Source organism: Mus musculus, chromosome 8 (genome assembly GCF_000001635.26).
Source record: "Mus musculus strain C57BL/6J chromosome 8, GRCm38.p6 C57BL/6J".
NCBI classification, from domain to species: Eukaryota; Metazoa; Chordata; class Mammalia; order Rodentia; family Muridae; genus Mus; species Mus musculus.
In genome coordinates this window covers 114,129,064-114,155,905 of record NC_000074.6, presented here as the reverse complement: position 1 = coordinate 114,155,905, position 26,842 = coordinate 114,129,064, and the positions used below count along the sequence as shown (strand labels likewise).

General features: G+C 44.1%; 1 protein-coding gene across 8 annotated transcripts; it reads right to left on the bottom strand.

Moving 5' to 3' along the window:
- Nucleotides 1-1,174: 1,174 nt before the first annotated feature.
- Nucleotides 1,175-22,332, bottom strand: Nudt7 (nudix (nucleoside diphosphate linked moiety X)-type motif 7). Of its 8 annotated transcripts, none has more exons than NM_001377027.1 (5): nucleotides 22,206-22,288; nucleotides 19,415-19,568; nucleotides 7,853-8,011; nucleotides 6,712-6,814; nucleotides 3,599-4,252 (listed from the first exon to the last, which is right to left on the bottom strand). In NM_001377027.1, the coding sequence occupies exons 1-4, from the start codon at nucleotides 22,238-22,240 to the stop codon at nucleotides 6,749-6,751; spliced, it is 414 nt and encodes a 137-aa protein (NP_001363956.1). In that variant the 5' UTR covers nucleotides 22,241-22,288; the 3' UTR covers nucleotides 3,599-4,252; nucleotides 6,712-6,748. The 8 variants fall into 8 exon arrangements, 7 of the variants coding, with proteins under 7 accessions (XP_017168434.1, NP_001277110.1, NP_077757.2 ...); XM_011248491.2 differs by having other exon boundaries at nucleotides 20,466-22,252; XM_017312945.1 differs by lacking the exons at nucleotides 6,712-6,814; nucleotides 22,206-22,288 and adding an exon at nucleotides 20,466-22,199 and having other exon boundaries at nucleotides 1,175-4,252; nucleotides 7,913-8,011.
- Between the last annotated feature and the right edge of the window lie 4,510 nt (nucleotides 22,333-26,842).

The following is a 26,842-nucleotide window of genomic DNA, read 5'->3' as shown; positions in this document are numbered from 1 at the left end:
CACACCATGACTACAAGCAACATGGGGAGGAAGGGGCTTCTTGGGCTTGTGCTATCACTGTTCATCTGCAAAGCAAGTCAGCACAGGCACTCAAACAGGGCAGTAACCTAGAGGCAGGAGCTGATGCAGAGGCCATGGAGGGGCGCTACCTAGTCACGTTCCTTATGGCTTGCTCAGCCATATTCATTATAGAACCCAGGACCACCCTCTCAGGGTTGTCCCCACTCACCCATCAATCACTCATTTTTAAAAAAAAAATGTCCTACAGGCTTGCTTATAGCCTGATCATCTGCAGGAATTTTCTCAGTTGAGACTCTAAGCTGTGTCAAGTTGACATAAAACTAGCCAGGATTTACCCATTTGTATTTTTATGTAATCTTTCAGGCCCCCCCTCTCTTATGCACACGTGCACATGCACGTGTACACACACACACACATGACATCTTTTTTCTGAGTCCTAGTTCTCTTAGCAGTATGTTTACCTGTTTCATCCATTTTCTTACCAAGGACACAATCTCCTTCCTCTGTATGACTAAAATAAACACCACTGTATGTGTATACCACATTTTATTTACCCATTCTTCTGTTGATGGGCACCTTAGATGGCTTTATAACTTGGCCAACAGGTTGCTCTTCTGCGTCTACATCAGTTCTAACAGATTCTTATGGCAATCATGACAGGATTTAAAAGGAAGACCCAGATCCTCCTGGTGTTGAAGTCTTCAGCAGTGTGTGCATCTGACTGTTATTACCCTGACTGCTATTATCCTTGAGGCTAATCTGGTCAGTAGCAGTGTAGACTCCCTGAGATCCACACCATACCAATAATGAGAGAGACGAAGACGGAGGACTGGGAGGGGGAGGGAGAGGATGTTCATATGCATCTGTATTTGGAGGCCAGAGGCTGGGAGAGGGAGAGGGAGAGGGAGAGGGAGAGGGAGAGGGAGAGGGAGAGGGAGAGGGAGAGGGAGAGGGAGAGGGAGAGGGAAGAATGTTCATATGCATCTGTATTTGGAGGCCAGAGGCTAGCCTTGGGCACCATTCCTTAGGTGGTAGTCAGTTATCTTTGTTTACATATGGGTGTGGTGTGATGGTGTGCGTTCAGGTATGCACACAATACATGACACATGATTGCACATGGACAGCCAGGTACAGACCTCCAGGAGTCTTTCTCAATCATTTCTGTTTTATTTTTGGTGGTCTCTCATAGAACGTGAAGGCCAGCATTTCAACTAGACTGTCTAGCAAGCAAGCCGATAGCATCCACTTTCTCTACCCCGAGCAGTGAGTTTACAGACGCGTACTGCCATGTCCAGGTTTTATATAGATTCTGCGGGGGGTGGGGGGTGTAAACTTGGATGTCTACACTTGGGCAGCAAACACTTTATTAACTTAACCATTTCCTTATGTTTGGGCAGCAAACACTTAACTAACAACAAAAACTGAACCGTCTTGTTATGCTTGGACAGCAACCACATTACTAACTGTCTTATGTTTTGAGACAAGGTCTTTCAGTGGCCTGGAGTCTGCCCATTTTGTTTTGCTGGCTGCCAATGAGCCTCATGAGGTTCTCCCTGCTTCCCTTCCCTAGCCCTGCGATTGCAAACAAGTGTCTAACTTTAAAAAGCAAGCCAACAAACAAACAAACAAACAAACAAACATCCCATGGGTTCTAAGAATAGAACTTTGCTCATGAAGTTCTCACTCCAGCCCCCCCAAAACTTCTTTTGATTTGATCTAGATTTGATATTTAGATTAGAGCCCTGAACATAGCTATAATAAAATATTAATAAAGGACAGGAACCATAATGCTGCTATTAATAAATACCCACACTCTAACTTGGGTGTCTTCAGGTTGTAGAGTTCAGCTGCCCCAATGCCTTCTGGAAAGCAAGCAAGGCCCGTGTAGTTCACATCAACAGCGTGAAGGGAGGCTTCCTGCACCGCCAGAGAGGTCAGCCATCTAACCAGCAATTACACTGCTGTCAGATTGTAAATACACATTTGCAAATGCCTCTGTAATTGTCCAGAAATGGCTCAGGCCTGCTCATGCAGAGATAGTTGCAGAATGTTAATGGGGATGCTCACCCAACATCTGCTTTCCTGGTTGGATCCAGATTTGCACCATTTAAACATTGATGAGCATAAAGCAGTGGACTGGGTACTTGCCTCTGCCAACTTCAAGAGGGGAAAAAAAAAAACAAACCAAAACTCAACATCAATGGACACTTCTTCAGCAGCAATGGACACTTCTTCAGCAGCAACACTTTTCTGGCAGACTGCTAGGTTTAGGGACGGCATCAGGTTTCAGCTATAGTTATGAAAATCTAATAATACTTCCCAGTAGGATGTGAAATTAGCATCGTAGAGTTGTGGTTATGTGGCTTCACTTACCAGCCTCTCTGACCTTGGCACAGTTAACATCCTAATTAAACAAAGAAATCCCTGCTGGGGCTGAGGCATGGTCTGTGGTGAAGGCCACTGAGGAGGCAGGAGATCTCAAAGCATGCAGTTTGAAATGCTTGTCTCTCTGATTTGGGATTTGTGCTCGAAATAGGTGTTTTATTTGCCTTTAGCACACTGGGAGATGGCTGGTTATATTTGGAGGTCCATGGGCCTCTCCTGTTCATCTGTTTCTGTTGCTTGGGAAGTCCTGCCCCCTCCCGCACACATCACAGAGGCTTTCACGCACGGAATCAGAGCTGGGGATGGCAATTTTGCTTCCAATCCCTCGAACTTGGATAAATACTCATCTTGTTCTCAAGTATTATATATTTTTTAGGGTTGCAGCAGCACTGTAATGAAAGGACCCAAAATTACAATGCAGAAAGATGACAGAATTTTATTACTGTCATCTATCATTGACCCGTCGTAACAGGCTGCTTTGCTTCAGGGTCGCTCAGAGAGCCAGGCGTTGACCATTCTTTGCTTTCTGCCATTTCCTTGCGGGATTTCTCCACCCACCTGGTTGGGTTGCAGATATATCTACACGGTAGCTCACGGAAGACAGAAAGTGGGGCTCCAGGGGAGTTTGCTTTCTCTTTTGAATCTAACGCAACTGGCAGCGTCATCTTTCTCCTACATCACGTTGTTGCTGCAAACTGAATCCCAGGGCGTCCATTGGATGGCAGAGCTCCTGGAGAGACCGCTGAGCCAGCTTAACCTCTACTGTCATGGAATCGAGGAGGGTAAAGTGTGTGTGTGTGTGTGTGTGTGTGTATGGACATGTGTGAGCATGTGTGTGTAGGTCAATCTTACATGTTTTTCCTCTGGCACCACCAACCTCTTTTTAAACAGAGGCTCTCATTGGCCTGGAGTTTGCCAAGCAGGGTAGGTTGCCTGGACAGAAAGCCTCAGAGATGCCTGGTTCCATATTCTCAATTTTAGGATAACAAGTGTACATCACCACACCTGGGTCATTGTACCTGGGTGATCAAACTCAGAACCGTATGCTTGTAAGACAGGCACTTTATGGTGGAATTACTCCCTAACCCCAGGAGGGTAGGTTTGAACGGTTAGTCAGAAGTTTTTGCTAGATGAAACAATGGATTAAAAACATATTTCAAATACTCTAAAATAAGATGAATATTGCAAGCCATATATTTGACAAATATTTATTAAGTGCCTACTATGTGACAGATATCCCTAATATGACTAAAAATCGTGCCATTTTTTTAAATGGGTAAAATTATTCTCCCCTGCCAGTGCATTTTTCCAGTTTTGAAAGACTTTTAGTGTTCTAAAGCAGCAACAGGAAGTCAGGCAAGGATCTCACAGCCACATTGTAGGAAAATATTCACACCTGTCAGATGCCACTTGCTAAACACTGTTGTTCTGAGCATAAGCTCACACAAAAACCTCATGTACGTTCTTTTGGGTTTCAGGGTCTTCACAACTTGCTTAAAGAATATCTCCAAAGGAAGGTCCTTTCACAAGACGGTATCAGGTCATGGAGATCAAAATCAATCTTGAAGGCAGGACTTTGTTCCAAAATAATTAAGGCCACCAACACAGCCAGTTTTGAGGTCATTCCCTGGATTAGGTAGTTCACACCAGTCTCAGGGTCTTTGTACTCGAAGCAATGCATGATGAAATCACGGCCAGACTGTGTGATTTGCTTCTGGTAGTAGACTTGGGGATGGAGGAAATAGTCCAAAGGCACAAAGAAGACTTCCTTCACTTCATCAGCATTAGGTTGGGCCTGGAAGTTGTGGTCTAGAAAACCCACTACGGGGGTTACCAGTGCATCATTCTGAAGGCAGAAACCAAAGTTCACAAATTACAAAGTATAGTGATACCGTTTCGAAGATTAAACTCAGGCCACTTCTAGGAGAGGGAAGAACAAAGTTATGTTATACAGTATAAGGTGGGCTGGGGTGGCGATCCAGACACAAATATGTCCCCCATGTGAGAAAGATTCTTCACCTCTACTGGCATCTCAGAGAAGTCTGAAAGTGTGTGTGTGTGTGTGTGTGTGTGTGTGTGTGTGTGTGCACGCACACACAAATGCGGGTATGATTGTAATGACTATGAAATAATGTTATTAAAACCATGATCCACTTGACTTAGGAATCAAATTTGTGTGAGTATGTCTACTTTATAGATCCTTCCATGTAAGTAAAGATACATGAGCAAGGCAGAAGCATTATCTGCGAACAACTCCAAACTCCACAGTGGCTACTTCTCACTGACAGACACGTAGAGTAACTCTCATGGATGTCACATACCCTTTCCTCTTGTTGTGAACAGGGGAATGATGTCATATCAGCAGAAAAGTGGCAGGACATTACTTGGGGCATACACTATATATTTATAATATACATATTCACATTGTGATGTTTTATTTAGGAAGTACAAATGTTTGCAAATGGCCCTGAGTATCTACTGGATTGAGGGTCTTTACCTCTACTGGAAAGCCTGCAAGGGAGACAGGGACTGAACACAGGTATGGTCTCTAGTTTGAAGTTCCTGAATCATCAAAAAGAGACTGGGGAAACCCAGAGGCAGGTACACTGTGAGATGCGTGTCTAGAGGTTATATAGGCCTATGGGAACCTCTTATGGGGGGCGGGGGGAGATGCAGCCAAAGAGTATCTAAGAATGGAAACAGGCCATACTATTAACTATACTTGGGGTGAATGACAACCTTTGGATAGAGAGGAGACAAGAGGAACATAGACCCTTAATGGCCTTAGGGCAGTAAATCTGAGGTCACAGGTCACCAAGACCCTCAGCCTCGCTGGGTCTCGATGAAGGACACACTCTCAGAGGTCATGGGATTTCCTAGAGCAGATACTGAGCCAAGGGATTAAATGCAAGCAATTTCTTACAAAAATGCTGCCTGCTGGGAGAAACTGGTGAGAAGCTAAGGAGAAAGAGCAACATCTTGGTGATGAAGGCAGGCAGGGTGTTGTAGAGAATACTCTAGCTAAAGACAAGTAACTGAGCTTCCATGATCAGCCCCAACCACTGCTGGAGGACAGCTTGGCAAGGATATAAATCCAGGGACTTCTGACCCTCTGTGTGCAATGCCCTTTAAACTATCTCCACCTACCCAATGGTGAGTTTTAGCAGAGAGCTGCTGGCTACCAGAAACACATAGAGGGATGGAAGGATGGATGAAGAGGTCTCAAGAGAACTCCAATAGGGTATGCCAGAGCTGTTTTACTACAGACTCCAAAGCAATGGGGACAACTAACCATGGGATCAGTACCTCTAAATCTATGAGCTGAAGTATATCTTCCTTCTATATTCTAGTTTCATTTCTACTGTTGTGACAAAACACAAAAAGTCACTTTGAGACAGAAAGAGTTATTTGTCTCACAACTCTAGTTCATAGTCCATCACTGAGGGAAGTCAAGATAAGAACTCAAAGGAAGACCTGCTTGCTATTCCACAGAGCATTACCTCTGAGCAAGACATTCAGTTCACAGCCAAAGAAATGAGGCAAGAACCACGAATGATGCTGTTTACTGGCTCTTGGGCTGGTGTATGCTTAGGTAGCTTTCTTAGAGCCTAGGACTACCAGCCTAGGAGCTGCCCACAGCGTGCTTTGCACTCCTGCATCCATTAACTACAAAGACATGCCCTGCTCTCTCTCTCTCTCTCTCTCTCTCTCTCTCTCTCTCTCTCTCTCTCTCTCTCTCTCACACACACACACACACACACACACAGAGCGCAATCTGATACAATCTAGATAATTATGTTCAGACTCTGCCCAGATGAAGCTAGGTTGTGGAGATTTGATATTTAAATGATATTTAAAACTAACCATCATACCCTATACGTTGCTTAGCTCAGGTGTTTGTTAAGAGCAACAGGAAGCTAATTGAGGCATTTGTGAACTTCCTTATCCTGTCCACCCATGTACAATCCCAGGGATAGTGGAAATGAGGCTACTCTGATTTGAGGAACTTTTAACAGCATTAGCTTAATCAGTCAACAAGGGTCTAAACTCGACTGCCCAAAATGTGTTGGAAAATTTGCAGATGATTGAAAATCACCCCATTAGAAAATGTGTCTAAAGAGGAAGAAGCTGCCATATTTCCCTCTCATTAATGTTCTCTTCTCTCTGCCTAGCTCTGTCTTCCTGTCTCTGTGTATCTGTCAACTGGATACAATCTGAAATGTAGAATGGGGTCAAGGACAGAAGGGAAGACAACAGGAAAAGTAGCTAAAATGGTATGGATTTAGTTCATAATAATATTCTAACCTTGTTTCTTAGTTGTGGCCAATGTATCACAGCAGTGTCAGGCATCATGGGAGATCCTGGGTGCCATGACATGAAAACAGATGGCTTCTAATCTGTCATCATTCTGGACATGCATTTAAACAGTTATATTACATTTATACCGATAAAAATAATGCTGGTATTCAAGTTAAAATTGACAAGAGAACCCTAAAGTCCATCCACAACAGCCAATGAAAGCTGGCTCTCCCAGCTCCAGGCATTCCTATGCTGTTTGGCTTATAGGATATAGAAGTCCCAAGCCACGTTGGAGTGTAGGGGCAAACTGTAGCAGTTTCTAGGCAGCTTGCCAAATACTCTTGTTCTTCTTTCCATCTCTTATCCTAGTCTAACCAAGAAGGGCCCAGAGGATGGAGAGGTGGTTCAGCAGTAAAGAACACTTGCTGTTCCCATAGAGGACCAGAGTTCGGGATCCTAGTATCCCTCTCAGGTGGCTCCTAACTGTCTATCACTCCAGTTCTAGTGGATTTGACACTCTCTTTTGGCCTGTGTGGCATTCTAGATGCCTAGTCACCCTGATACCTATACATAAATAAAAGTAAAATCTTCTTTTAAAATTCCTTAACCATGAGGTACTGAAACTGAAGGACATCTAGTATATCTTAAAACTGCCATGTTAACATCAAGTGTGAGACATCACTACAGATCCAAGGACCAGAGCAACCTGACAATCAATACAGGGCATTATGTACAATGATGCTGAGGAGAGTCCTGTGACAAGACGACTCTATCCCAAGGTGTGCATCAAAAATGAATGACATTAAACAGAAAACACTGGGTCCCTCCAAGGGGATACCGTTTAGTATGCTGCATAATAGTGCATTATTTTCAACTGAGTTCTTAAAAATCAATGTGTCCTGGAGAAAAGTACACACCATCTGAACATCAATGGAACAGTTCTGAGTACGCCCAGAGTTCCATGGCACCAGTCTGAAACTCACTGAGGTGGCTCCCCTCTTTCTTCCTGGATGGAGTGAGAAGGGCCACAGAGCTCACAAAGAACAGAGTCCACACAAGGACTCAGTTCTCCTGGCTCTGTGCCCAGTGTGTTTGGGAATTTTGTGGAAGCCCCTGAGAGCTCAGGAGGGCCCATGCCAGTCCTTACATCAAATACGTATGGCACCAGGTGAGAGACCACCTCCACTTGGTGGGGATGCAGCCCCACCTCCTCCTGGGCTTCACGGAGAGCAGTGGCTGTGTCATCTGTGTCCACCGGGTCCCTCTTTCCTCCAGGGAAGCAGACTTCTCCAGGTTCCCTTTTCAGCTGGGGGATTGAAAGGACAGAGTCACCAAGGGAGATTGCAATTTAGAAGCATTTAGGCACTCAACAAGTATCGACTCAGCATCTACAGAGTCCAAGATGTGCTCTTTCTTGAATCCTTAAGACAAAACAAAACACCAAAGCACCAGGCTGGTGAGATGGTGAGATGGATGCAGGGAAGGGCACACATAAGTTTGAATCCCAACCCAACATAGTGGAAGGAGAAAAGTGTGATGGTTGAAAGACATCCTCTGACCTCACATGAACGCCATGGTACATGTGTGTGCACATTCAACACATACACACCTGTGCATGTGCACATACACATCTTACTTTATTATTTTAGACATCAATAACCTTATTAGAAATATTGGAAAATGTCTGTTTAAAAAAATCTCCCACCATGAGACCATAAAAATATTTTTACTCAATACTAATATTAAATTCAAGTTTGCTACTTGTTTGTGTAGTGTGTGCCACTTTTATACTTTACCACATACCCCTTAGATGAGATTTTTAATATATTATATCAGGTACCTATAGGCTATGAGAATATCTTGGATGGGGATCATAATTTAACTATATAAATAATGTATGTACTTGAAGAAATAGAACACTGTATGGATAACACACCTAAAGATGCAGGTTTATTTTGTTTGGCAAACTCACAAGGTCATAAATTTTTTTGTTTTTAATTCATTGATATATATATACTTTTTATTTTGTTTTTTGTTTTCTTTTTTTTTTTTTTTCAAGACAGGGTTTCTCTGTGTAGCCCTGGCTGTCCTGGAAACTCACTTTGTAAACCAGGCTGGCCTCGAACTCAGAAATCCGCCTGCCTCTGCCTCCCAAGTGCCGGGATTAAAGGCGTGTGCCACCACCCCCCCCCCCCCCCGGCTCATTGATATGTTTTAAGTGTTGCTATTTATTCAAGATCATATATATATATGTATGTATATATATATATATATATATGCATAATTCTTGTATATCCCCTCCTTTCTTTCTCCTCCCACCTATTAGCATTCCCTTAGTCTCCCTAAGCAGTTTTCCTTTTATATCATACACACACACATACACACACACACACACACACACACACACTACCTATGTGTCTATATAAAATGGAAGAACTACAAGAAAATGAAAACAATACATGGTTGAGTCCAGTTGCATTTATTTTCTCACAAATGGTATGCATATATATATATATATATATATATATATATATATATATATCCCACATTTTTCCTCTACCATTAGCCATCTACATTGATTCTGTAGTTAATCTATTGTGACTAGTGCTGCTAGGAATATTGACGTGGAAATATCTCTGTGATTTGTTAGTTTGAAATACTTTGGTTAAAAAGAGTGGAATATCTAGGTCATATGAAACATCATTAAACATGGCTTTTTTTAAAAAAAAAAACCTCCAATACTGCCTAAACTAATTTATGTTCCTACCAGCCATGTAAAAAGGGTCCTTTCTACCCTCAACCCCACCCTCTCAAACTGTTAGAAGAAAATGTCAATAAAAAATTCTCAAAAAATAAGGTAGTGATTGAGGAAGACCATCCATTGTTGACCACTGACTTCCACACACATGCAAACGCACACGCACACATACACACAGATACATCTTACAGTAGTAACCTTGCAGATGTCTCTCATTCCTGATTTTTCCTCTACATGCCTGTAAAAGACACCATAAACTCAGAAGCAGACAGACACCAATGAGGGTTATTAAAACTAAAAGAAAGGACTGTATAAAGGGCAGTGTTATCAAGAGAGGATTTTGGTAAATTCTTTATGGGTGCTTACCATTCTCAGGGCATATGATTTGTAAGGATTTTTCTATAAGCTGTTATGTTTGGGGAAAAATTGAGATGGGGGTCAGACAGCCCAGTCTGGCCTCACATTTGCTATGTAGTCAAGGATGACCTTGATCTTTGACTTCACTGCTCCATCTCTTTAGTGCAGGGATCAGGGTTTGCACCACCGCACCCCGTCTTAGGCAGTGCTGGGGATCAGACGTAATGGTGTATTGATGATGATGGTGGTGGTGGTGGTGGTGTGTAACCACACCTAATACCTAGTTTCAGAATGCTCTCCCCATTCCAAGAGGAAACCACATCCATTAAACACTCTCTCCCTACTACCTGGTCTCTGCTTTCTATCCGAATGGATTTCCAGTTTGTTCCATGGGAAACACATGGCATGTGACCTCATGTGTCTCCGCATTTCATTTGTGGCGTTTTCCCATGTTGTATCACTGTCCAGGGCTTCATTCCTGTATGGCTGGATAGTATTCCTTTGTTTGTACAGATCACAAAGTATTTCTATTATGGGCATATAAACCACATTAGATTACCAATATTTCTATTTTCCCAGAAAGGATAAGACACCTAGAGGTTAAATTACCTGATGAAGTTCACAAAGTGAGTTATAAATTACAGTTCAGTTCTAGACGCTGTGTCCTTAATCAGCACACCATGTATTTATTAAGAGTTTACAGAACCACTAGGATGGCTCAGCTGGTGGAAGGGTTTGTTATACAGGCCGGATGACCTGAATTGATCCCTAGAATCCACATAAAAAAAACTGCATCTGATGGCATACGTCTTCAGTTCCCGAATCCTTACAAATAGGCAGAGGCAGGAGAACTGGCTAGAAGCTTGGACTTTGCTCTATTAACCAGTAATGCTTCTATAGAATGTGAATTTATCTGGTATAAGCTCAAAGAGCAGTGTTGTAGCCAATCACACTAGGGCAGTGGGAGGTCTGTGATTGGTTGGGGAAAGGGGAGGCAGAGCTAAGAGTAGCTGAGAGAGAAGCAAGGTAGCTGTGGACAAGTACCCACGTGGCATTTTCCAGCCACAAGTAGCTATGATTTCACAAGGTTAGAAATATTGGGATAAAGCTTTTATCATCATCAACTGGCTCTGAAATTATTGTATTGGCTTCTTGTAAATTGTGATATTATTGATACATAAATCTGATTGGTTAATTAAGCTTTAAGTGTCTTGATTCTACCAGGGTACTGGGTATTATGATGTGACAGATGACCTTGGGGTGCATGGTAGCAAGAGGAACTGGGGGACAGGGGGCACCAGAGAGATGGCCTGGTGGGAGTCCTGTAGTCCTGCGTGGCCAGAGTGTTGGTGGGCAGGCAGGAGGGCAGAAGCCCCGTGGAGAGTTGGCAGGTTCATTTTTTTTTTAAAAAATATTTCCCACAAAAGAGCAGTGTTTGAGATCCTGTAGCAGGGTAATTAAGAGATAAAGTCATGAGAGAACCTGTGCAGTAATAAGGTAGAAGGAGAGAAGTGACTCTCAAAAGTTGTCCAATGGCTCCTTTACAAGAGGCCACAGCACATGCTTGTTCATACTCAGACACACCTATTAGATAGACAGATATACAGACAGACAGACAGACAGACAGACAGACAGACAGATAGATAGATAGATAGTTGGATAGATAGGGGGGAGAGAGAGAGAGAGAGAGAGAGAGAGAGAGAGAGAGAGAGAGAGAGAGCATTTGCTAAAACACAGTGTGCCACAGCACATGCTTGTTCATACTCAGACACACCTATTAGATAGACAGATATACAGACAGACAGATAGATAGATAGATAGATAGATAGATAGATAGATAGATAGTTGGATAGATAGGGAGAGAGAGAGAGAGAGAGAGAGAGAGAGAGAGAGAGAGAGAGAGCATTTGCTAAAACACAGTGTGGCCAAGGAGCCATCACGATTGATACCATATATTTCACCATCTCCATTTATTTTTGCTGACTCACATGAAGAATGGGGAAGCTCTCTTTCTGTTTCTGCACCCATGTCCCTAACTCCAGTCCTTACTGGTTTTAGCACCATGTGTCTCCATTTGTAGCATCCCAGTCATTTCTTCTTTTCTCATCTCTGAGAGGTGTATCTCTTGTCCTTCTCTTTTCAGCCAGCCCAATCCAGTTTCTCTTACAACCTCACCTATCCATGTCATTGTAGAGCCTGATTCAGCAGGACTCTTTGGCCAGCTTCTTGCCAACTGTGTGCAAAGATCATGGCAGCATGCCCTTGGGCGGTTACATGAGCTGAGGTTGCCATGAGTGGAGTTGTGCCTAGCTCCCACGCAGGGTGATATAATGAGGTCCCCTAATGTCAGTTCTTGATGTCCAGCATTCGACTGAGATGTCCTGTTGGCATTTTTAGCACCTGGAGTGACATCTTTGTAAGGAAAGCTAGAAGCCTGCTTTGGTCTGAATATCTGTTTCTTCCAATTTTGAAATCCTAAGTCACAGGGCAATACCATTCAGTGTTGGGGCTCTTGGGAAAGCATAATGAGCAAGGCCCTATCAATGAGTTAAAGCAGTTATAAAAGAAGTGCACAGACACTTATTGCTCCTTTTGCACATGAGCACACAAGGAAAACCATCATCTGGGAAGTAGAAAGAGAAGACAGCACCGAGTGCTTCATCCGCAGATGCCTTGATACTGAACTTCCCAGCCTCCACAGGCACAGAAAATGTTTGCTGTTCATAAGCCACCCAGTATAAGGTATTTTGTTACAGTCCTTTGAGAGGACTAAGGCTGTTATGAACTTTATTTAGTTTTCTATAGCTGATTATTCTGCCTTAGCAAGTTTGTTATTTTTATTTATTCATTCATTTTATTTGGTGGTGCTGAGGGTTGATCCAGGGCTTTGTGCATACTAGGGAAGTGTTCTGCCATTGTGTATCATTCCTAGCCCTGCGCAAGTCATTTGAAGACACAAAACATGTGCAGTTCCTCCCTGCTATAAATGAAGACTTCTACAGGATCTGCTTCAGCAGCCATGTCCTCACACATCTCATCACTGACAGATACCTAAGTAGAGAGAGGAAGGCTGGACCATTTTCTGTCTACTGCAGCATGTCTTACAAAAGACTTAAAAACACACTTCCTCCCGAGCACCCAGGAACTCTGCCTAACCAGTTGCATGGGTTCCTTTTGGTCTGGGCCAGTGCCCTGAGCAGACCTTGAAAGCAAACTCTGCAGCCAGTTCCACAACAACCAGAGAAAGCTCTATTCCCAGGTGTTCTAACACTCCTAGGATCATAGGATTAGAATTGAGGAAGACACAACATCTGCCCCAACACCAGAAGTAACTGAGAACAGCGGGACACAAACACCCAGGAACTTAGCCTGACCAGTGGCATGGGTGCCTTCCAGTCTGAACTAGTGCCCTGAGCAGACCTTGGGCACAAACTCTGCAGCCAGTCCCACAATACCCAGGGGAAGACCTACTCCCAGGTGCTCTAACATGCCCAGGACTACAGGATCCCAGGATCCTAGGAGCTTGGTAACATGAGGATATCAGGGACCCAGAGGCAGCTTGACTCCCAGGAGCTCTGACACACCCAGGATCTCAGGATCACAGGGTCACAGAATCACAGGATCACAGAGATAGCTGAACTCTGAGGAGTTATGACACAACCAGGATCACAAGAAGGACAGGTTCCAGCTAGATATAGCAAAGGCAGGTAGCACTAGAGATAAGCACATGGTGGAAGGCAAGAGTAAGAACAAGAAACCAAGAGTAAGCAACAGAAACCAAGGTTACTTGGCATCATGAAAACCCAATTTTCCCACCATAACAAGTCCTGGATAAACCATCACACTGGAAAATCAAGATTTGGATCTAAAATCACTTCTCATGATGGTGATAGAGGACTTTAAGAAGGGCATAAATAACTCCCTTAAAGAAATACAGGAAAACAGGTAAACAGCTAGAAGCCCTTAAAGAGGAAACATAAAAATCCCTTAAAGAGTTACAGGAAAACACACTCAAACAAGTGAAGGAAATGAACAAAACCATCCAAGATCTAAAAATGGAAATAGAAACAATAAAAAAAAGCACAAAGGGAGACAACCCTGGAGTTAGAAAACCTAGAAGAGAGATCAGGAGTCATAGATGCAAGCATCACCAACAGAATACAAGAGATAGAAGAGAGAATCTCAGGTACAGAAGATACCATAGAAAACATTGACACAACAGTCAAAGAAAATGCAAAACGCAAAAAGCTCCTAACCCCAAACATCCAGGAAATCCAGGATGCAATGAAAAGACCAAACCTAAGGATAATAGGTATAGAAGAGAGCAATGATTTCCAACGTAAAGGGCCAGCAAATATCTTCAACAAAATTATAGGAGAAAAGAGATGTCCATGAACATATAAGAAGCCTACAGAACTCCAAATAGACTGGACCAGAAAAGAAATTCCTCCCATCACATAACAATCAAAACACCAAATACACTAAACAAAGAAAGAATATTAAAAGCAGTAAGGGAAAAAGGTCAAGTGACATATAAAGGCAGGCCTATCAGAGTTACACCAGACTTCTCACCAGAGACTATGAAAGTCAGAAGATCCTGAGTAGCTGTCATACAGACCCTAAGAGAACACAAATGCCATCCCAGGCTACTATAGCCAGCAAAACCCTCAATTACCATAAATGGAGAAACCAAGACATTCCATGACAAAACCAAATTTACACAGTATCTTTCCAGAAATCCAGCCCTACAAAGGATAATAGATGGAAAACACCAACACAAGGAGGGAAACTATACCCTAGAAAAAGCAATAAAGTAATCTTCCAACAAACCCAAATGAAGATAACCACACAAACATAATTCCACCTCTAACAACAAAAATAACAGGAAGCAATAATCACTTTTCCTTAATATCTCTTAACATTATTATTATTGTTGGGGACTTAATTCCCCAATAAAAAGACATAGACTAACAGACTGGATATGTAAACAGGACCCAGCATTGTACTGCATACAGGAAGTGCACCAGTGTTCACTGTTTATTAGATATAGTCTAATCCCCTGCGTAATGGGTCTCTGGGTAAATTGTAAGGGATTATCCTAGTGATTTTAGTTAATATGGGTGGGACTATTCTCTGGAGAGAGGATCCTGGCCTGAATAAAATGGAAAATAGAAAAATCAAGTTGAGCAATGAATGCTAGTGTCCCTTGATTCTCAATTCTGTAGTCCACGTCTCATCTGCCTCAAGCTCCTGCTACTGTGGATTTTCCACCATGAGTATGAGTGGGAATTTTGAGCAGAATAAACCCTTTGCTCTTCAAACACACACACACACACACACACACACACACACTTCCTGTTACATCACCTTTCAAATGTGATTTATTGTTTGCACGTTCAACACTACAGTAGCCAGTGACAGGGGCATCCTCAAGGACTTGCTGGGCTTGATAGAAATATAGACCTGATTTAAAATGTGTTCTGGAAGCTCTTCAAAGAGACCCAGAGCATGCCAATTCAATTCAAGTGGCCTTCCACCTCGACTCCAATTAATAGGGAACAAGGACCTTTTGCAATCCTGAGAACTCTGTCTACTCTTAGAAAATGTTCTGCTGTGCTGAAGCAAGCACATTAAAAAAACAAAACAAAACAAAACAAAACAAAACTCAACCCAACTCTTCACAGGTTGTTGGGACCAGCAAGGGCTCTAATGACATTAAGAGCTCATAATTTCCTCCCTCTATAGATAGTGCAAACTGCATATGTCTGTTGGGTGTACAAGTGTGTTTATGTGGGTCCACTCATTTACATGTACAAGTGGAAGCCAACAGTCAACTTTGGGTACCACTCCTTAGCTGCCATCTACACTGGGTTCTTTTGTTTGGTTTTTATTTAGTTTAAGATTATAATAGAATTAAATCACGTCTTCCTTCCCTTTCCTCTTTCCCCAAACCCTCATAAATACCCTTCCTTGTTCTTTTTCAAATTCATGTCTTTTTAAAATTTTCTTGCATCAGTTGTTATTTCGTGTATGTATGCTATCATGGCTGCCTTAGTGAGCCCCAGACCAGCAAGAGACTGTCTTCAAAATTCAGTGTAGCTTCTGATGTGACTAAGACACATTCATAAACTCTCTCCAACATGATGGCCTAAACTTGAGTTGACCAAGGATGATGCCAAGAGACATACCAAGGGGGATGGGGGAGCCCAAGAGGCTTCAACTCTACACAGAGAACTGCAGGCAACTAAGGAGTAGTGAGAAGAGGGGATATTGTCTTCCCCAGAGAAAAACACATCAGTTGGTTACCCAATACCAAGTGATCAGCCCTCGAAACATGTATGAGTAACATAATATGGACTGAGGAAGTCGTATTCAGAAATACACATGTACATATACACATGTATGCGCAAAAAAACATTCTCCCTTCCCCAGGGATGTTGCCTGCCTCAGGGTGCAAGAAGGCCATGAAGAAGCCCGCTTCTACCCATATGAGGGGAACACACCTCAACTGACCTGCCTCTCCACCTCTTCTCTCATACCTGTTCTACAGTCTTGCGATCCTTCTCAGCAATGCAAGACCCTGTTTCCTTTCCTATCTCCTGCCTGGACCTCATGTGACTACCACTAAAACTTCCTTTCTTCTGAGATCTAGAAGAAAGGGACTCCCCCACTCCGCCTCATAGATCTGATTTTGCATCAGAGCCCCTACCATGCTGTCTGTCTGTCTGCCCATGATATTACTAACTCTTCTAATACATACCTTACCCAAAAGAATATTCCACCTACTGTTCCCTTGACCACTATAATCCTGTAACCTTTCAGCCAGAGGAAAGGCCCCAGGCTCTAGGACTCTAGGTCTCTGAAAGGAGACCTTACCTATGCTGGACAGAGCAAAGAGAAGAAGCAACAAAGAACAATCAATGTCAGCACAAACATGCACCAGACACGGAGACAGCATGGCTCTGGTGCACACGACACACAGGACAGCCTTCAGGCCCATCTCTATATATGAGAAAAAGGAGGTTTTAAGACATTAAAAACTCTGCTCCAGGATCAGTGAGATGACTCCACTAGTAAAGCACCTTTGGTTTACATGTGTTGTCTACATGTGATCCTTGGGAGACTCATAAAGGTTGAGGAAGAGAGCAGCCTCCACAAAGTTGTCCCCTGATCTCCACACTTGCACCATAACATGCATGTCCCTACCCCTCACAAAGACATTAAACAACAACAACAACAACAACACAACACAACAACACATTAGTTTTTTTTTTTGTTTTTTTTTAAAAAAGCTTTCAGAAGTAGGCCTGGTGATACATGCCTGTGACCCCAGCTGGTTGGGGTGTTGAGGCAGATGGATGGCAAGTTCGAGAGCGTGATGGGGCTACTTCAAGGCCAGTTTGGGCAATTTGATGAGGCCCTGTCTCTACATAAAATGTAAAAGGAGGAGGTGGGGATGAAACTCCCCAGGAGCACCCACAGGGAGCACCCTAGGGAACACTCTGTTTCCCTCTTTCACAGACAGGTAGGGCTTGCAGTCAGAGTGAAGGGGATTTTAACTATTTTTTAAATGACCTCGAGGAGCTGGAGCGATGGCTCAGCAGTTAAAATGGCTTGCTGTTCTTGCAAAGGACCCCGGTTCAGTTCCCAGCACTCACATAGTGGCTCATGACCACCTAGGACGCCAGTTCCAGTGTGGTCACACTCTCTTCCGACCTATGTGGGCACTGAGCACGCATGGTACACCTATATTCATTCATTCATTCATTCATTCATTCAGGCAAAGCACGCTTACACACACAGAAATAAATATTTAAAAAATTAAAAGTAAATAATAAAAATGACCTTTATAATCATCAGCCATAACTGTTGTTATCAAATCAGTGCCACTGCCAGAGGCTTTAGTCTTATATTGGCTTTATTGTTTTTCTGATAATCAAAACACACACACACACACACACACACACACACACACATGGGTGGGGGAAGGGTTATAAGCACTTCATCTGTGCTTAGGAGCAGAGCTGAGAACAGATGCCATGTCCTGCTTCCAGCTGAGCATCTCTCTCCTTTGAGAAACTGGATTTTGATCACTACACGGACGTGCATCACTTGCTTGTCCGACCGTAAAGAGAATCACCACAGTTCTGTTGAAATCAATGTATTCTGGGGCTGGAGAGACAGCTCAGCAGTTGAGCACACTGGTGGCCAGGGTTCAATTCCCAGCACCCACATGGCAGCTCACACCTGCCTGTGACTCCAGTCTCAGGACTTCTGACACCCTCACACAGACATACCTGCAGGCAAAACCACCAATGCACACTAAATAAGAGAAAATTATGTCAAAGAGTATGAATCAGGGTATTTATTAACATATTTCTTTATTTACCTACATATGCTGTCAGTGAGACATTTTAAAATTATTCTTCTGGAAAGGCCAGGCTATTTTGTGTTCTGTTTATTTCTATCTTGAGATGACCTTGAAATGGCCATGTCTTCAGCTCTCTCTGGGAAATAGTTCCAACAGTAAGGAAGGGCATCAACATGGGAGAGACAGGGACATAGAGCCTAGTATTGCTGTAAACCAAGAGGGTTCATAACTTCACCCCTGCGTGCAACTCGGGCAGCTGGCCTCAGGGCTAGGCCACTGACATATGTCCTAGTTGACCTGAGGTGGATTCGTCATTCTTGATGGGGTGATTTTCCACCCCACTCTGCAAGGATTACTGGCACTGCCTGAAGGCACGATGTCATCACACAGAAGTGCCTGTGTGTGCTGTTGACATGGTAGAGGTCAATACGACCCTAAATATCTAACAGAGCACAAGAAGGCCCCTTAATGAGGAGTGGTTTGGACCCAAAGGCTGTTTAAGCACTAACATGAAGAAACCCTGGTCTAAAAGTGTTTTCTATTTCTTATAAGATAAATTTCTTTTCTTCTTCTTTTTTCTAAAACCTCTTTTTTAAAAAAATGCTATGTTGGGTAGAGGAGGTTGGCTCAATGAGTAAAAAATGTTTGATTGTACAAGTTTGTACCTCCATTTTATGAGGTTGGCATGGCTGTGCGTATCTGACCCTCCACTTCTGAGGTGTGGTGGAGAGAGATTGTGGCAGCATATGAGCCATGCCTATACTAAAACCACAAGCTCCAAGTTCAGTGAGAGGCTCTGTTTCAAGATAACAAGGCAGATAGTAACAGAGAAGGCCACTCATTGTCTTCCCCTGGTCTCTATAATCATGTACAGTCACACACACACACACACACACACACACACACACACACACAAATGAACACCAAAACTTAAAGTCAGCACTTGGGAGGCAGAGAAAGGCAGATTGTCATAAGTTCAAGACCAGCTTGAGCTGCAGAGCAAACAAACCAGTGTCTCAAAATCACCAAACAGACAGACAAAATCCCATTCCATCCCCTGCATCCATGATCCTCTCCCTCCGACATCATGATATTGAAAGTTCACTTGGTAACGGCCGCCTTGAGATGAGGACGTAGTCACAGAAGGTTTTTTTTTTTTTTTTTTTTTTTTTTTTTTTTTTTTTTTAAACCCTGAGATGTCACAAGAGTGTTTTGTCACCCACCTTGTCTGAGCGGACCGTGAACATCAAATACAACTTTCCTCCTCTGGCCAGCAGTGGTACAAGGACAGAGAATTTATTAGAGGACAGGTGAGAATATCTGGTCCCGACATCAGACTTTCTCAGGCGAGCCTTGGCATCATCTATCAGATTGTTTCTAAGAAGAATACAAGACAAAAGTTGAGTAAGCAGAGCTGTGGCAGCAAGCACCTAGCCCTGCCAATCTATTTGTATGTGTGTGTGAGGGGGGCATCCGTGTATGTGTGCATGTGTGTACGTGTGTATGTGTATATGTGTGTAGCTTGGATTTCATTTCTGAGTCTCATTATAGTTTTCCAATAACCTGGCAGAAATCACAGTATTTAAATGGCATGTGTTGGCAAGACAGACAGATGAGGCAAAAACACCAAGCCCACATTGCATACAGAGTTGGCTTTGAAAGGCAACTTAAATGAAAACTTCCAGTGTAAGCCAGGTTATGCATGTATGCCATGCCTGCATGTGAGAAGCAAATGTGGGAGAACCTAGAATTAATGGCTGTCCTCAACAATAAGGTGAGTTCAGGGCCTGTCTATGACATGTGTCATCTTACAGCAAGAAACCAAACCAAACAGCAAGTCTGTATGGTAAAACATTCCCCCAATAAGCTTTAATATCTGTAAATAAACTGGACCTCACTGTAGTCCCAGCTATTTGAGAGGCTGAGGCAGGAGGATGACAAGTTCAAGGCATCCTTGGTTTACATAGCGAGTTCAAGGACAGCCTTGAATTCAAGACTATGTTCCAAAATAAGAAATAAAGGAGCTTTTGGGATGTAGCTCGGTAGTAAAGCATTTGCTGAGTAAGGGAGGCCCTGGTTCTGTTTCTAGTGCTTTGGAGGAGAAATTACTATTGCTATAGGAAGACAGGACAGGTGTGCCAAAAACTCCTCCTGAGGCTTGCCTGGTCCTTCCACCATTCACAAACCCAGACACCTTGTAAATGTGATTCTCAAACCCAAACAGCCACAGGATCTGCTACAAGGCGGTGCCCAACAGACTCCTCCAGCACTTACCCCAAAACCTGACTCGGTGACTTTGAGGTGAGGCCCGAGGGTGAGCGCTTGATCCAACTTCCAAAGTGACAAGGTTGCCTCTGTGGCAGCTCAAGGGACTGTACCATCACTGATAGTTACCGCCAAAGTTTAGATTCAGCACCACAAATGGGACTGTTTTCATGTGGCTCTTTCCGAGTCCCTCGGATGAGCTCTATGCTTTATGCTGCTTGTTTGCATGGTGTGTGACAGTGACCACCTTATTCATGTCAACATAGAGCCTGAGAATGTGGTGTTATTCAGAAATGGGTTCTTTGCAGATGTAAGTAGTTAAGGCTCTTGAGATTGCACCATCCTGAATGTAGGGAGAACTCCCAATCCAACAACAGGTGTCTTTGAAGGAAGAGGCTATAGACATAGATGTACACACACACACACACACACACACACACACACACACACACACACACACAGAGAGACAGACAGACAGACAGACAGATGGGAATGGGGACCCAAAATCTGCTGCTATAAGCCAAGGATGATCGAAAGTTACCAGAAGCTGGAAGGGGCAATGGAACATCCCCAGAGACTTCTGATTGTGTGCCTGCTAATACCTTGATTATGGACTTCAGACCTGATTATGGGTCCTTCAGACCCAAGAGAGGCTAATTGCTATTCCTCAAGTCATCCAGTTGGTAGGACTTTGTCACAGTGGCTGTAGAAAGTGTAACATTAGTTCTCACTATTCCGCAGTATGACTGTGCAAAACCAGATGTTTAGGTCAGCCAGAACTCATTCCATCTCAAAAGCTGGGTGGAGCCGGGTGCGGTAACTAGCTCACACCTGCAACCTCCTAGTGCTTGGAGAAGCTGAGGCAGAACGACTACCGAAAGTTTGAGATCAGCCTGGGCTACCCATCATCTCCTGGAGCCTCGAGAAGTCCTCATCTGTAACTTGCTCGAGGGTAGCCGTGCAGGTAAAGTGGCCAGTTCATGAACAAGGTGGCCCTGAGCTGTGAGTGTTAATCACTAGCGCATCCTTAACAAGCCTTTGGTTAGAGGGGTTTGCTTATTCTCAAACACCGCCCCCCCCCCCCACAAGCCCCATCCCATCCATGTGACAGAGAGCTGGCTGCAAACCAATCAAATGTCCTGGAAAGGGCCAATGAAAGCTGGCACACAGTACAGCTGATACTCACAGGCCTCTGTCCAGAAAAGACAATTAGCCAGCCAAAGAGGAAGAAGGCTTTTAAACAACCCCTAGAACTGCCCAGAGGCAGCAGGAAAATAAAAGTCTAATTGTGTCGAGACAATACCATCAAAATAGGAGCAGGGCTGGCCCATTCTGTGTTGAGTTCTCAGAACAGCCTTGTAGTACTGAGGCCAGGCTGGGAGCAGCAATGCCTTGAGCAAGAACCTCGGTTATGGGTGGAAGAAGCCACCCAGGAACTTGAACTCTGTTTGGCTGATGCATAACTGTCTGGCCATGTTGGGGTTCTGAGGTTCCGCTGTGGGGGTTCCTGAAGAGTGACTCGGATTGGCAAAAGGGAAACGCTGTGACCCTGGGAGATGAGGACACGCCTGCGCGTGTGTGAATCTTGTTAGGTGAAAACCCCAACTCTGTCCCCAGGAGCAGAAGAGCAAAGTTCCGGCTGGAGGGGAGCCCTGAGGAGCCTGAACTGCAGGGTGGATAGATAGGGCCTGTGCAATGATCAGAGCCCGGCTTGGTCAGGCTCCGGTGCTTGGAGCCGGAGAGCTTTACCTGACAGGCTCCGGGAGTCCACAAGGTCGCGACATCAGCCCTGCAGTACTTCCTCTTACTAGCAGCAGGAGACTTCGGGAAGCAAATAGTTCTGACGCGCATGCGCTTAGTAGCCCCAGCTAGGAATGAGGGCGGGGACTTTTCAGGGAGGAGAGGCTGAGGGCGGGGCCCTTCAAAGACGCCCGAAGTGCTAGGGGCGGGGCCTATAGGTAGGGCGTGTTCGGGGCGGAGTTAGGTCCGAAGGTGGTGCTGACCGGATTTAAAGTGTTGAATACACTAAAAAAAAAAAAAAAAAAAAAAGATTGCTGTCTAGTAGCGTGGGCTTCTTCAAAACCATGGAGCATGTGAGAAAATTTGCAATAAGCAGTTGTAAAAAGTACTTAATTTTAAAAAATTAAAAATTAATTACGCTTGCCGGGCATGGTGGTACATGCCTTTAATCCCAGCACTTGGGAGGTAGGGGCAGGCAGATTACTCTTGAGTTCCAGGGCAGCCTGGTCTACAAAGTGAGTTCTGGGACAGCCAGGACTGTTACATAGAGAAACACCGTGTCTTGAAAAACCAAACAAAAACGAAAACCAAAAACCAAAAACAAAACATTTTATTTACTAGTGTGTGTGTGTGTGTGTGTGTGTGTGTGCGCGCGTGTGTGTGTGTGTGTGTGTGTGTGTGTGTGTGTGCGCGCGCGTGTGTGCGTGCGTGTGTGTGTGTGTGTGTGTGTGTGTGTGTGTGTGTGTGTGTGTGCTACAGAATATGTATGAAGATCAGAGGACAACTTTCAGGAGCCAGTTCTCTCCTTCCACCCTGTGAGTTCCAGGAATGAAACTCAGGTAGGTAGGCTCAGAGGCTGGGAGGGGAAAAGGAGGCTGGGTGGAGAGTTGGGGGCTTGGAAAACCAGGCCGAGCTCCTCACTCCTGGCCAAAAGAGAGTGTCTAACATGTAGCTCTCCACACCTCCACCCCCACCCCAGTATCAATGTCTCCAGTGTCCTGCTGCAATGCAGACTGCCCAGAAGCACACACCTACTAAGTCCCAGGAGGGTGGCAGGTCCCCAGTGTAGGTAGATGCTGCTGTCTGACACCTGCACCTGTTTTCAGGGATGAACTGCCTAGCAATGGGAGAGCTCCATCACCTCACACAGAGCTGAGAGAGAGTGTGAGCTGAGCGGGGAGGCTGGCCGGAACTGAGACTGGGGGGGGGGGGGGAGAGGGGAGCAAGGCAGGCTTCTCCAAAGACTGGCATAGTGTCTGACACACAAACTTAATGATGGGCTTTACAATTCATATATCCTTCCCTAATGTCACACATGAGTACAATGTATCTATTGTAAGTGATTACAATAACACCCACCTTCCATACCCCTCCATTTTCCTCCCAGAACCCCCAACCACATCTGCCTCCCCAATTCATGTCTTCTACTTCTTTTTTATTTTTCTTTTCTTCTCTTAAAATTCAAAGAAATTGAATGTAAAATTAAGTAATATATAAGAATGAGTCAAAAACTGAATTCATCCCTACATCAGTATAGTAAAAAAATATAATTCATTGTATATTATATTATTTTTTTAATGAAAGAATAATTCCATAAAAACAAGAGTACTCAGAACTCATGAGAATCCCATTATAGCTAAGGGAACAGTTGTACCACAGTTCCCGAGATTTTACATTTATTTTTATTTATGTATATAGGTATGTCTGTTTGTATGCATGCTAGAATTATAGACATATAAGCAGCCTGATGTGCATTCTGGGAACTGAACTCTGGTCCTCCGAAAGAACAATATATTGTGCTTTTAACTGCTGATCGAACTCTCCAACCCCATTCCCAAGACTTTTAAAAAGTACTAAACCTGGCGACATGAGGGCCTTTAATCTCGCACTTGGAAGGCAGAGGCAGGTGGATCTCTGTAAGTTCAAGGCCAGCCTGGTTTACAGAATGAGTTCTAAGACAGCTGAGGATGTTATACAGAGAAAGCCTGTTTTGAAATCACTAACCCAGCACCTGTGGTTTATCGCGTTATCTGAGCAGTGTAATACCAGGAACAGCTGGGAAGGGTCCAAACCAAGAACACAATGGTATCCTAATAATACTGATCGTCACACTCCATCTACGTCAGTCTCAATCCTCAGAGCAGGGTGCTGGGGAGATGGCTTGGTGGTTGAAACTCTTGCTTGTAAGGATCCTCAGAATCCACAGGAATGCCAGGTAGGCATATTGGTTTACCTATAATTCCAACCTGGGAGAGTAAAGACAGGGTATTCCCAGACAACTAGCAAGTCAGGCCATATCACTTAGCTCTGGGTTTGATTAAGTTACCTTTGCATCAACCTCAGGGCACCAAATGCACCTGCACGTATGTACTCACACTGACACACATAAACGTACAACACACACACACACACACACATACACACACACACACACACACACACGTGTATGCGTGAACATGTAAAAGTGAGAAAAAAATTCCTCAGAGCAACAATGAACAGGGTTATTTCTACAATGATGGTATTGCTCTTTCTTGATTAGAAAATAAAAATATCCAGCTTGAGGTCGTAGGGCTTTGGTTTGAGGCTGCATCATTCTGACCTTTGAGCCCGTGTATTTCAACACACCCTAGAAAAGCAAATGGCCTGTGAATTAGGTGTGTCTGACCATGAGGAAGAAATAAATGACTCCTTATGCAATATCCGTGACATAGCTGCTTGTGAGAAGTATGGGGCTATGGTTGAGACACGGAGCCTTGGCCTTCAGGCCTCTCAGTCTTGAGGAATGACTGCAAACACAACCTACATCTCGAGTCATTTACTACGTGAGTTGGAAGGGGTGATGACCGTGGTTCAGGGAGTTGAATTAAAGGCTGGGAATTCCGTCTGAGAAGCCTCTTTTCTTCAGACTTCTATTGACTGACTCTTTGCTCTTAAAGATGCTCAAGTTGAGACTTAAAGGTTTCAGGTGTTGTCACACCTGCCACGTAATAAATTATTTCTCTGCTGTTGAAATGAGTCAGTTCAAGCTAGATTGGAATATATATATATATAGGCAGGTTTATTAGGAAGCAGATCTTGGGGTGGATTCACTGAGGCCAGAGAAGTCACGGTTGGGGTTGGGGGAGGCAGAGGGGAGTGGTAAGAAAGAGAGAAAGAACAACATGTCCACACAGATAGAAAATGCAGAGAGGGGGAGAGAAGAGAGAAATAGGGAGAGACCAAAATGTCTGGATTATATAGGCAAGAGTCTTGGGGGAAAGGGAAGCCCAGCCTCTGGGCTGAAAAGTTCAGGGCAGAGGATGGGGTATGCCTTGTTACAGGTAAGGACTGAGGGATGCTGGGTGAACCTGGAGGTCAGGTCTGTCTTGGTGTGTAAAATATGCACCTCAGCTGTTTGTCCTGGGTTAGAATCCCAATATCACACAACAAGCAATGGTAGAGCCAGGTGTGAGTCCCATCCATCTGGATTAAAGCATCCAAGACAGTAAAGACAACACTGTAGGCAGAAGCCAACTTGGCTATGGAGTCTTGTTTAGAGGGCCCCACTCTTCAGTGTGGCAGGGATAAAAAGGCATATTGCACCGGTAGATACTGCTGGAAGTTCAGGAAAGGTCTTGCAAGGTTAACAGCAAGATGGCAGTTAACCTTCTTCACCAGAGAAGAGAAACTAGGAATCTTGGTTGTAGAGAGACCCTGGCTGCATGGTAGGAAATCAGTTGGCATCAGGGAGATGCTGAAAGCAATCAGGAATAAAGGTTCTCCTCTGACCGACATACCCAAATACACATGCACCCACACATATATGTGCATGGCCTTCAAACACAAATGTGCATGCACCCATACATACAGCCTTCATACACAAATGTATATGTGTGCCCACATGTACACGCACTTGAATACACATTCATGCATACTACACCCAGGAAATTTTCAGCTATTGTGACTTTTGTAAGGCTGGAAGCTGTAACACAGAGTGGCTGTAGCATCACACTGTGAAATGTATCAGGATAGGTGTGTGTGGGTAGGTGGGTGGGTGGGTTCAGGAAGCACCAGGTAGTTAACAGAGCCTCATGGTTAGGTCAACTCGAAGCCTTTTAAAAAAAACAATGACTTCTCTGAGCAGCTCTACACACATTTACCAGTAGGAACATAATTCTTTTTTTAAAAAATGTGTGGAAGAAAAATTTTGGTGAAAATGGTCAAGTTGGCCTCCCAAAGCCAAATCCCACAGGCGCAGGCCTCTCGAAGAAGCACACTCCAGGAGACAGGGTCAGCTTCAACTGCAGGCCACCCAAGCCCTCCGGAGCAAAGGCTACCTGAAGAAGAGCTCACAGCTCACAATTAGAGGAACACCATTAAGAGTTTTATCAATGCAAAGGGGTTTAAGAGCTCAGGGGAGTAGGGCACAGCAGAGAAGTAATTAATTTCCCTGGTTGCTGTGGGCAGTGGTGTTGGACCCAGCAAGGCTGCAGAGAAACAGTAAGATAACACACTGGGAAAATAATGCTCAGAGAAGGTGATTCTTCTCCTTTCCTTCCTCGATTTAGAGGAGTGTCAATCACTAATAACTACGCCCCTAGGAGAAAGCTCAGAAGGATTCCAGAACAATCCTCGCGCACAAATACCACACAGCTTGCTGAGGGAAG